This window comes from Dipteris shenzhenensis, chromosome 15 (genome assembly GCF_047967505.1).
Source record: "Dipteris shenzhenensis isolate YYH24624 ecotype China chromosome 15, Dip_SZ_1.0, whole genome shotgun sequence".
Taxonomy (NCBI): Eukaryota; Viridiplantae; Streptophyta; class Polypodiopsida; order Gleicheniales; family Dipteridaceae; genus Dipteris; species Dipteris shenzhenensis.
In genome coordinates, this window is record NC_141610.1 from 53,457,808 (window position 1) to 53,470,579 (window position 12,772).

Genomic DNA, 12,772 nt, shown 5'->3' on the forward strand with positions numbered 1-12,772 from the left:
TATGTGGTGGTGTCAATCGTGGCTGTTAACAATTATGAAGTAACACCCAAAATCATGTGACTCATAATTCTTTTTCTTAAAATCTCAATTGGTTTTGTGTTAGCAAATCAAAATTCTCTTATGTTTTGCTCAATGGTGAAATTGAACAATATTTGGTGCTAGTTATGCACTCATTTCTTGTGCATGAAAAAAAGAGCATCTTATTTTGTGCATACATTCATGTGCTACTACATTGCTTAAACTCTTGAATGGGCGCACCCCATTACAACTCATCGTGGATTTAATGCCCACCCGTGCCCAAAGACATTCTAGCTATGGTTTTGTGATTTGCGAGGCCCTGAAAACACAAGTGAGTTGGCAGATTTGCAGGGTGCAAATCGATGGGTAGCCAATCTTGGTTGCCCATGGAAGGGCTTGGAGAGGGCAGGATGTAATGGGTGGTGTGTGCGTGTAACAAGATGCCAGCTCATCGTTAAAAAATTGGCCTCCTATTGGTCGGCCGCCCCGGTCATGGGCACCCCGAATTGTGTAAAGAGCGTAACTAATGACAGTGCAATTCTAACAAGAGCATCTACAATTGGACTTGGCTTATGAGAACTTAGAAGGCCTTTAAGGTTCACTCTATTCTATTCAGGGATTTCCATCTTCTGGAAAATGCTCAAGAGAAACATACGCCTTAGGCGTGAGTATCTCTATCGCAAAAGTTTGGAAGGCAAAGAGCGTGCCCTTTACGAGAAGAAGCGCAAAATTCGACAGGCCCTGGAAGGTGCTATCACTGTAACGTCTGGTTACCTGTGACAGCTACATTCTTCTCTCGCTTTATCTTGACTCACTCTTTCGTCTTTTCTGGAATCAGAGGGCAAGTCTATCCCTACCGAAGTTCGTAATGAAGAGGCTGCGTTGAGGCAGGAGATAGATCTCGAAGATGAACAAACTGCTGGTAGGCCAGCTCAACTAGCCCATATGGTCGTATTTGGTTTCTCCTCTAAGTTCTCAGTCACAACTTATATTGTCACAAGTACATGCTAGTTTGTTGAGGATATTTCTTGTATTCGATCTACCTCCTTGCCTAATATTTGTTGGAATTCATTTGATTAATCTGTGCTCATTAGTACAAGCCATTAAACCTTTCCCGAAAGAGAGAGTACTCTAGTTGTAATGTCTATTATGGTTATCAATGGCCAATTTAAGCCAAATGAACAAAGATGAGATCTATCCTATTGCCATAGACATGCGACGCTCATATGGAGTCATGTCCTTATCTCCCACCCTCCTTGGACTCTATACCTATGAGGTAGCATCTTTTTTAGATCCCATTGGAGAGAATCTCATTTTCATTTTACATAATGATATCAATTACAGGAGAGGGTAGACACATATTAGTTCTATAGAGATTTGCCATAGTGGGAACATGAAGGTCAACCTTGGCAGACCAAGGTCATGATCTTCAATTGACTTCAATGCGAACATGACGGTCTTGAAGGCTCTTGTCTTGATATCACCTTCGGTAACTTATGTGCGATGGCTACTGAAGCTACGGCCTGATTGATGAGAACCATCAATCCATTTAGGATTGATGGTACTCGAGACCTTGGGCGATGGAGAGTTTTGCTAGAGGATTGAGGCCACTAGATTCCTAGGCCAATGTTTATGCTACAAGGAGAGAGGTCATTTGGCAAGCAGGGCTTGGCTCACCCCACTTTTCCAGCCGCCCTCCCTCGAAAAGGGAGAAGATGGAGTTTGCTTGGTCACACTTCTCCTAGAAGTAGGGAGGCCTCGTGGCCCTTGCAAGCAAGATGTGCTTTGAGTGGAGAGGAAGAGAATGTAGATATAACTAATCAAGAGCAGTGCAGAGAGGAGATCCAAAAGAGTTTGACATGGAGGATTTGCGACCTTGGGACACCTTTGGATCTTGTCTCCTTCGAGCTTGCAAATGGGGATAGGAGAGTAGCCCTTACCCACCCTATATCCCCTTCCTCCATTGATCTGCTCTATGGCTCCTCATGCTGCTAATTTATGTCATCAACTTGTCATTGGTGTAGCGGTCGAAGGAGATGGAATGGGCCAATTATGTAGTAGTTGCAGGAGTTGGCTATGGAGTGGGCAGCCTTCATGGGCCGGACACAAATCTTTTCGTTAGTGTCGGGCCCGTCTGTCTTATTGGGCCAACTAGGACAGGAGCACTTCACACCACCTTTTGGAGGATGGCTGGCGGATGGTCTGAACCCACCCTAAGATCTGAATTGGTCTAGGGTTCATGATAGTATAGCCTAGAGTTGGCCATGCTATTGTTAAGACTAAACTAACCTGGTATCAATGATGGCCGTGGTTAGGGTGAAATTTAACTAGGGGTCTAGTTCCACTTAAGGTTTATATGGAGTGGGTAGAGTTGATCCAAAAAGGCAAAGCTAATTTAAGAAAAGCAAGCTATTTTGTGAAAAGCTTGGCTTTAAGGAAAAGTATGGAAAGGTAACCTACTTTAGGCATGACTTCTAAAAGTTGGGCTAGATGCTAAAGATACCTTGAGCTAGGCTTATAAATACAAACCGCGGGCGTGGTATGCAAGGCATCTAGGGGAGTAGTATTTCCTATGGATGTGGACACGTTGGCTCTAGAATAGCAGCTTGGTGGAATGACCTAAGCTTTAAGTAGACTAGCTTCCACGGTGGTCTAGACCTTAGGCTTGGGGGTGGTTGTGAATACTGAACTTAAGGCTGATAGATGAGCTTGCTAGCTCAACCCTTACGGGTTAGTTTTCTTTGCATTACTTACATGCATCTTTGGTTTGAATACAGAGGATTCTAACTCAGGGTGTCAACTCAAGATTTGAGAGAATCTTGCTGGTCTATGATGTAGCCTTGTGAGGGGGGGGGGCGGCTAGTAGATCCAACTTGCTACTACCCTTGTCAACATTTGGCTAGATATCATATATACCTTGCTCTCGACCTGGGAGCAAGGTGTAGCGGTTCTAGGAAAACACAGAGTGGTATTAGCATTTTTGCAAGGTTTGGCCTACATGCATCTTTTACATTCTCATATATCAAGGGATTTGTTGTATATGATAGAAATGATGGTGGAAGGAGAGAGGGAGAGAGAAGCAAAAATGGAGGTAACAGTTGGGCACACACATAGAGGCAAACACAAGATCTCATTGCTGTGATGGATGCAAGTATATGTCTCATTTATAGGCTGAGAGGCCTTCTCTTCGACGTCATAGGTGAGGTCATATGGACCTTCCACCTCAGACTCCTACTCAATCACCACCACTACCACATATGACATGTGGCTCTAAACCTTTGTCTCATTCCCAATGCGACTCTAGTGAGGGACATTCACTCTAGGATTTCTCACACTAAGGCTTCGATATCCAACACCCCCCTTCAAAGCAAGGGTGAGAAGATATGAGAGAGAGAGAGAGAGAGAGAGAGAGAGAGAGAGAGAGAGATGTGAGAAGTGCAGTGGATCTGAACAGAAATGGAGAGAAAGAGAGCAAACCACACAAACAGAACTGGAAAGGAGAGAAAGAGACGAGAGACTGCAGGGGATCTCAGGACAAAACCCCACAACTGCTGGGGGAAAACCTCTGCTCAATGATGCACAAGATGCTCCACACTGAGATCGACACAAGTGAGGGAAGGGGGGCCTATATATGGGCAGCCTCACCCCCCAGTCGGCTGTTGCATGTGGCAGACCAGCACGCCTAGGGTGGGCTGACCCACCACCTCCTAGGGCCGACTACCTCTGCGACAAATAGGGGGTGCCATGCAGTCCTATTAAGGGGTTGAACCCCTGGCTCTAGAGTCAACTGGGCTGCTCCCAATGTCCAACCCTCTCCTGCCCTATAAGAGGGCTGCTGCACAGCCTATAGGGGCTGACCACCATGCCCCACACTGCCCGACCAGCTCCCACCTCTGCCCATAAAGGGCCTGATAGGGGTGGGGCTACAGCAACAAAAGGTGGCCTAGGTGGCCCTCGAGCAGGCCTAACCAAGGCGCCTCTTTACGGGGTGCCATGTGGCAGCAAGCAGGCCACACAAAGGCCCACAGGAGAGGCGTATTGGGCCCTTACCCTCATGGGAACACCTCGCTGCAGTGCGCCAGCATAGGAACCTGCTCTCATGCCCATCGGGCTCCGAGCCACCTCCCCATAGGCATATCTACCCTACCCTACACTAGGCTAACCTCGGGGGGGCGGGCACACCCACAACAAGGCCCTCACTCATGACCTAACCTATCCATGTGACATTAGGAGATGTTGACCTCCAACACCTGCTCTCAGCTCCTGGATGGAACATGATCTCTATGGAGCTGGGTGTGCCGCTGGAACAATGGGATTGCTAAAGAAGGCCCCCACTTTGACACAAACCTTCTTAGCAGGATCACTGGAAACCTGGTACTGCTGCTCCTAGGCCACAGGTGCTAGGCATACTCCTTGGGTCCAGTACTGGTAGAATAATCCGTTTGTACCAATAATCCAACTGATACTGCCATTGGTGCAAGGTCTGCTTCCTTGCATGGGCAACTGTATCACAAAGCTAGACAGCCCCCTCTCAGGTCCCAACTGGTGCACTGACGCCAGATCGATGAACTGACGTGCTCTAGGAACAATGGGCATCCAACTGCTCACTGGGATCAATCTGCAGTGTCTCGATTCTTGCACTGGCAATCAATTGACCCGTCTGGATCAGACAATAGCTGTAGCAGAACACAAGGAAACCCCCCTTTGGATCTGCCAGGTCATGATGTCCAAACAAAATATAAACTGGGAACATATTGCCATCTGAGTCTGCGGGAACAATTCCTCATGGCTTGAGGGCTTGCATAAAATCCTGCCTTGAATAACGACTCCTTCACCATGGCACCTGTCTGGCAGGTCCCGCTCTGCCATATACAAGCAAGCTATCCTCCAGTTGGAACTAGAAAGCTTGCCAGCAGCGCCCCCTGCCTCGTCCTACTAGGAGGCTGGACAATTGACGTGACGGCCGCAAAACCTCCCTTCTACTCACTAGTGCCCTCACTGATCCTCTGAGGACACTGCCGTCAATAATGACCTCTTTGGCCACAACGGTTACATGTACATGAGGCCTTTAGTGCTTCCCTTTCCTTAGCTGTCAACTTCCTTCCCTTCTGCTCAACTGACAAGCCTATGAGTAAATGTCATATGTACAATCCATAAATCTCTTCTCCCGGTTGAGCACCATCGGGACCAATTCCTCCTAGGTTAACGTATTCATCCTTCCACTGGTTATCAAGGATGAATAAAAGCCTCTCCAAGAAGATCATGGTGGACCTAGTGACCATGGACAGTGGGAGTATAAACTCAGAGATAGAGTGTTGTCGACTACATGTGGGCGCTGCCCGGTGTGCTCTCTTGCCAGTGACTCTGTGTCGGACGGTGACCCCTTTCGATCACATTCCAACCCCGAACATGGAAGGGATGTCTCCAAGTGTAACGAACGTGTCCGTCCTCTTTCAGATATGCCGCGTCGTTGCCTCCAGATCACGTCTGTGTCGAAGGCCCGTGGGGTGATAACCTGTGCGCTCTGGTTGGGAAAACTTTGTGATCATACTCCAAGAAGAGTCTTCCAGCATGCCTTGCCCCTGTTTGTGTGATCTGAGTAAGCGCTCTCGATGTTTGACTGCCTCATGGATGAAGGCGGCTAAACATCTCTGGTCTAGGAAAGCGAGGAAGCGGGAGAGCAGTTTGAAGCTATCTCTCAAGAGATAGTAAAAGTGGCATCAGATCTCGTAGTACACTGGGCATCTAAAGATGAAATGCTCCTCTGACTCAATCTCTTGTAGATCACACAAGGTGCATATGCGCCTCTCTGTGGTACTCCCTCAGCTCGCCCACTCTCAACGTGGAGAAACCCAGAACTGCCCAATAGAGCCTCAGTGAATGGGGAGGGTGACTCAGAGCACATCCTGGAGGATCAATAAAACTCTTATCAGAAATGCATAGGGAGTGATCTTTGTAGAAGCTAAGCTTCACCGAGAGCTCACTTGGTTTCAACCATGTCCGGAATGTGTGTAGTTGTTGCAGAAGGTCCTCACGTATGACCTCGTTGATCTCTTGACACCTAAGTGGGGCAAATGGTGTGTCAATGCCAGTAGGCCTAGAGTGGACCAATCCACCACCTTCTAGGGCCGACCTCCTCTACTACAAATAGGGCCCGCCATGCATCTGTATAAGGGGCTGAACTCCTTGCTCTAGAGCTGACTGGGCTGCTCCCCAGTGGCCTACCCTCTCCTGCCCTATAAGTGGGCTGCTGCATAGCCTATAGGGGCTGACCACCATGCCCCCCACTGCCTGACCAGCAGGCCTAGGTGGCCGACTCATAGGTCGGCCCACCTCTGCCCATAAAGGGCCTGATAGGGGTGGGGCTACAGCAACAAAAGGTGGCCCCCAAGTAGGCCTAACTAAGGTGCCTCTGCAGAGGGTGCCATGTGGCGGCAAGCAACAAAGAGGCCCAAAGGAGAGGTGGATCTGGCCCATACCCTCATGGGAACACCTTGCTGCAGTGCGCCAACATAGCAGCCCTCTCTCATGCCCATCGGGCTTTGAGGGCTTTGAGCCACCTTCACATAGGCATATCTGCCCTTAAACTAGGCTAGCATCAGGGGGGGTCGGGCACACCCATAACAAGGTCCTCACTCATGACCTAATATGTGACATTAGGAGATGCTGACCAACAAGAGAGACCTCAACTAGGTTGACGATATCAGCCGACTATGAGCCAACACTTGAACTCTCATGTTAGGCCTGATAAGAGGCTTATTCTACACACCTATACTCTAGTCCGTTCGAAAGACACAACTGGGGGTGAAGACCACCATAACACCCCCCTATTGTCAAACCTGTATAGACTCAACACAAAAGCACATACAACTAAGCATCATCTACCATGGCAGAGAGGGATAGATCATGGAATATAGCAGATAAAGCTTGCTTCTCAGGTCCAGTAGATGTGGTGTAAACATTCTCGAGCTTGTCCAGGGTCTCCTTAGCTGAAGTAGTGAGGTCAAGTTGATGAAGCAATTTGTCCTGGCCAGCCCATCTCCAGGCCTGATTTGCTGGCTCCAACCAGACCCACCAGCCTCAGCCAATGGCTGACCCAGGTGCTGCTGCTCCCTTCCATGGTTGCACCACCTAGGCTCTGTTGTAGGCTGCCCATCTGCAGACAGATGCCCTCCACATAGGCACCTTTATCTGTGCAATCCCCCGCCATGTTTGCTGCTCCTGACTGACCTCCTGCCAGGTTAGATCCAGGACTTGCTGTCCCTGCCATCTGCTCGTTCCACAGGTTCCGTCCGTTGCAGCCATGTTGCCCAATTGGCAGCCCCCTCTCTTTCTTTTCTCTTTGGCACATCGTGCCCTAGGTCTCCCTCCCCCACGCTCTCCTCATATGGGGGCTTACAAATGGGGAGGTGACCTCTCCAACACCCCCTCTCACCGACACATCTCGGCCCAATGCCAACATGTCGATGACGATGCTCCAGTGACTCCCTGGTCATAGTCCTCTGGAACACTTTGATGTCGAAATCTTTTCTTGGCTTTTCATCCAGTGGCGCCTGCTCCACCAGGTCTGGTTACGCTTCCGCACACCATCCTGGTACACAGGTCCATCTCTGGTAGCACCTCTTGGCACCACCACCTTCAGTCATGTTCCTGCCTTCGAACTCGAGCAATCCAGCCGCCACGATCTTCCAGTTGTCCCCCTCATAATGAGTGAACAACCTCCAGGCACCATGCTCTGAGGGTCTATTTCAACCCGTCCTTCCTTTGGCAAGGTCCGCAACAAATGAATATTTCCAGATAACCTGGACCATGAACTCTCACTGAGCTCTCAAGTAGGTACTCTTCTGGCTTCAGTACACCTTGTCCATCACCTTCCACCACTGTGCGTCCGAGATTTGAAGAAGCACCCACACTTCCCCTTCTGCCTTCGAAGAAGGCCAATTCCTTCCTATCTTGCATTCATTACCTGAGACAAATCACAGCATGCTATAAAGGCTCAAATTTAGAACATCGAGTACATACTAGATCGTCGTACTGTTTGTGTACTTGCTCTAAAAGCAAACCGTGCACCTCATCAAGGCACATATCAATAGCCTGTGTAACCTGTAGTGTCACCTTCTGAAGTACAGCATCCATCTGAACATGAAACCGCAGGATTACATGGCTAAGGCATTCGATGGGTTTTCACAAGGTCCATGGTAGCCTAGTTGACAAAAGGGTGACATCAATAGCAAATCTAAGTCCAAATGACCAAGGCACGGTAGCCTAAATTTGGTTGTTTCAAGCTTCAAAAGCAAACTGATTTGGACACCAACGCTGCCACTTTGATCAAAAGGTTGCTGTGACTATGACGTCCAAATGGGTTTGTACTATTGGCTTTTGTGGAGTTTGATCTCCAAAATGACTTATGGGCCAAGCTAGTCTAACCATCCACTAGACTTATTGTTACATAAATCGAAAAAAGCACAGGAAATAGAGCATACTAAAAAAATAATGTGATGTGGCATGTGTCCATGTGCAGCTATGTAAGGTGTGCTTGCAGAGCACTGTGCATATGTGGCGCCCCCAGGCCTCTTCGGATGGCACTTTTTGGCCCTTGCAAGTAGTAGCATACCTGATTTGTTGACTTGGGCCAATAGGTTTGAGTGGCGTTTGTGATGCCTCTCTAGTCGAGGCGACGCATGGATTGGGACTACTCATCCTCCAAACCACCGGCCAAGGTGGGCCGCTTGTAGCATTCTTCGCAGGCCTCTAGCTCTAGCAGGGATTTGTTCTCCTTGCCTTTGTTCTTCCCATGAGTTAGATAGTACTGAGCTGGAATGTGCATGGTTTTTACAACCGGGTGTGTTAGCAGTCCCAATGGTTGATCCTGAGACAGGTGTTGCAATGAGCCCTTGTCCTTGTTGAGTGATCAATTGATGTGATGATCTAGGAGCATATGTTCCTAGCAGCGGAAGTCAGAAGACGCACACCTAAACATGGAGCGGTTCGGAAAGGCTTTGCTTGTAGGCACCTTCTCCATTTTCACAGATGTAGGTACCCGCTGGTTGTATACCCCTCCTTCCTCTGGCCATTGGAGCTCGCTTCCGGGATACTCTAGGCAGTGAGATGAGACCTTGAGAGGCAGGCTGCAGGATGGCTAGCACCCCTGATTTCAATGCTTCATGAATTGCTGCATCTGTGTTTTTCAAAATTTCTAAACGGTTCTTTTTCTGGGAAAAAAAATAAAGACAGTACATAGGATTTTTGGTGCTTTGTATCTCCTTCAAGTACATAGGTTTGGGAGAAGCACGCACTTCTTGTATTCATGCTGCCTCGTGGATCTGTTTTAGGGTCTTGTGCAACTCTCACACGCATTGCATCCCCGACCCTCTGTTTTTTAACTTTTTCCCATAGCAGTTGAATGGAATGGCATGTATTTACTTGCTTTATGCTCACTGTAGATGTAAATTCATCTGAATCATGGAATTAAAAAGTACTCACAATTAATAATTGATTGTGATTGATAGATCTTGCAAGCCATATTGATGACGAGTATGCACATGCAACTGATAGAGATCCAAAAATTTTGCTCACGACATCTAGAGATCCAAGTAGTCGTCTTTCACAATTTGTAAAGGTAGGTTTGAATATGGCAACATTTGGTTTGTGTGTTATATTTGAGTTTGTTCTTTCATTTAGTTCTAATCTATGTGGATACTTGATTTGCATGAGTGGTAATTAATCTCGTCTTGAATCTAATATATAAAATTCCAACATACATAAGTGGGTTGGACCATCCGAAAAGGAATGCATGAGATGCTATGAGATTGTGATGTATATCTACATGTCAATCAAATTCTAGTTTGTTTTCTTATAATAGTTTCATGTATGTACACACATTTTGTAAGTAAAGTTTTGGCGAAGGCATGTGATCAATCCAGAGTTTATATTGGCTCCTAGTGTCCCTATAATCACAACCTAGTTTTGGAATGTATATGTGAACTCCTCACCTTTGAGCCCTAGGACAAGTGGGAGTCAGACCTGTAGGAGGGAAGGATTGAGAGAGGCTGCCATGGGTATAGCAAGCAGGCTGCCATGTGGGCAGCAACAAAGCATCCTTCTTAAGTTTATTCTAGGGCAGTCTCATGGGCCACCTAGGCCAATACATACGGCTTGCATAACTCTCTCTGTTGAGCACAGTTCATTTATTGTCTGCACATTAGATTGGAATTTAGCACCGTGTCATACTTGGGCTACCTTTTTGTTTTATCTCTACACTAGTACACACCAAGGAAAGCAATGTGTGATTCCTGGGCTACCTCTTTGTTTTATCATCCGCTTTGTGGGAAGCGTCGGCTATAGCAAGCAACCTCCACCTCTGTTGTCTAATAATATAATGGTGCCATACTTAACTGTACCTTGGAGCAAGTAGTGGTACACTAATGTGGCAGGTTTGTCCTTGATTCATATATCCCATACATGGCATTTTTGCCTGTACTACTGTGTGTGTTTTCTTTCGAGATCATGTTTCTTTATCCACTTGTGTGCACACGTGTGAAGGCAAGATAAGATGGTGTTTAATATTGTGGCAATTCAACTTCCACATTAGATGGCTTGTGTTCAAGGTTGGTGATTGATACAAGGTCATTGTTGCTCTTACATGGTGTTTGAGTTGTGAACCAGAGATGTGTATCAAAGCTCCACATGTGGTATCAGATTCTAGTGGGACATTATTATTTTGTTGTCAATATGGTATCTGAGAGTGTTCAGATCCAGCACATATGAAAGATTGGGTGCTTAGGGATGTTGTGGCACTATTGATGATTATTAGGACGGTTGGAGATTTAATGCTGTTGCACATTCAGACTGCTTGGGAGGCCTTGAAGATACTTATAGATCTACACTAGCCAACAATGCGGCATGGATAGTAACAATTGTGAATCAATTATTCATGCTGATGTTGGGTGAGGGAGGGTTTGTCAAGGTGAAGATTCTCAAAAGAACTTGCAAATGGTTGGCCAAAAGGTTGATCAGTCAGTTGGTCATGCTGTTCATAAGCACGCTTCCACGCAACTTAAATGAGTTGGCAACTGCCTTGATAGATGGAGAAAGGTGGAAGTGAAACACTCCTTACATGGTTAGCGTCATCTAATTTGGAGGCACTACACTGATTCTTATCCTCAAGCTACTTGCTTTCAGTTGGCCATGCTGTTCATAAGCAAGCTTCCATACAACTTCAATGAGCTGGACACTGCCTTGGTGGATGGACAAAGGTTGAAGTGAAACACCCCTTACAGGGTTATTTATGTGTGTTAACTAGTTTGGAGGTGCTATCCTCAAGTTACTTGCAAGGCCTACAAAGGTTAGTACACAAACAAAGGGATACACATGGTGTAAGCTAGTGCGTCACCACCCAATCATAGATCCGCAAAGGATCGCCTTGGAGCTAGAGGTCATGCAACCCTAAACCATGTGTGTGTTGCGAGACATGTGGGCATTGATTTAGGATGCCACATGGTCAGATCTAACATGGAACAAAGGGTGCCACATGGACAGCACATTACCGGTCATGTGGGCATCATACAGATAAAGATAATGCTAGACATGGGGCTGCCACATGGGCAGCACATAGGCTGCCATATGGGCAGCACAGTACTTGGCTGTTTGGAAAGTGCAGAATCGGAGAAGCAATAGAGCTTGGGATCTCCCTAGGATCAGCCGCGATACCATGTGGTAGTGTTTGGAGTTTGTTGAAGAGGTGTACAGCCTGGCGCAAGACTTGGTACAGTCTTGGGATGGGTCTGGGAGTTTTGGAGCAGGTGGACCCCATTGGAGCTGCATTGATAAGATTGGGAACAGGCCGGGTCCTAGACACATCTATACGGATCAGTATGGGTGGCTGCAGGTGGCTGTATGAAAGGCTGCAGCAGGCTGGATATGCAGGGCCAGGTCCAGAACAGAGGTGGAAGGTCCAGGAGCACAAGTCAGGGAGATCTGGCTAGGAAACAGACCTAGAAATAGGTGGAAACAAAGCAGGACTGACCCTGGCCAGTGTCAGGCTGACACTTGGCAGGTAAGAGGTCGTATGGTTGATGAGCCCTAGGTCGGCTGGTTGGGGAAATCTTATCGGTCAATTCCAGGGCCCTTGGGCCCTATAAAGCCCCTTGGGCTGATTCACTCATCCATTTGAGTACCAGTTTTAGAGCACATTGAAGCTGCAGGAAGCCTGCCTCAACTTTCAAGGACCAGTTCAGGATCAAGGGAGGTGTCTGGTTGCAGCAGACAAAGAGCTCACAAAGTCTTCATCACTTGGCTGTCTGTAGGGCAGCAAAGAGGATGGAGAGGAAGCTTGGGCCTCACCATTGGCTGCATTTGTCACGAGGACGTGAAATTATGGGACTTTTGATTTGCGACTCCCGTAATTTGCGCGTGACTACCTTGAGCCTCTGGGGCGCGAGGGTCCGGCCATGGGGTGGGACTTGGGGAACTAAAATTCCTAGTGGGCCCTTGGAAATAGTGAATGTGTGCCCAATTACTAGGCAATTAATTCCTAGGGCCAAAGTGTGCAACAGGGGGGCCAAAAGAGTGGTGCAATTAAAAAAACACTACTTTTTGGAGCCTAGGGCTTTAAAAGAAAGGGGGGGGGGGGGGGGGGGGGGAGCCCTTCTTTTAGGTTCAGTTGTCCAAATCAGTTCCAGAAGGAGCCAAATCATCAGTTTGGAGCTGCCAGAGCCTGCCAAGAGTCAAATTGCTTTTTACCAGTGAGTTCCAG

General features: G+C 47.5%; 1 protein-coding gene across 1 annotated transcript in view; it reads left to right on the forward strand.

The window, feature by feature from the left end:
* Positions 1-264: 264 nt before the first annotated feature.
* IMP4 (Ribosomal RNA processing Brix domain protein) overlaps positions 265-12,772 on the forward strand; it is a 106,502-nt gene continuing 93,994 nt past the window's right edge. Inside the window, exons 1-3 of the mRNA XM_087385901.1 lie at positions 265-766; positions 857-940; positions 9,528-9,637. Of these exons, the coding sequence (XP_087242027.1) occupies positions 655-766; positions 857-940; positions 9,528-9,637 (306 nt within the window). The 5' untranslated portion in view covers positions 265-654. The remainder of the gene's footprint in view (positions 767-856; positions 941-9,527; positions 9,638-12,772) is intronic.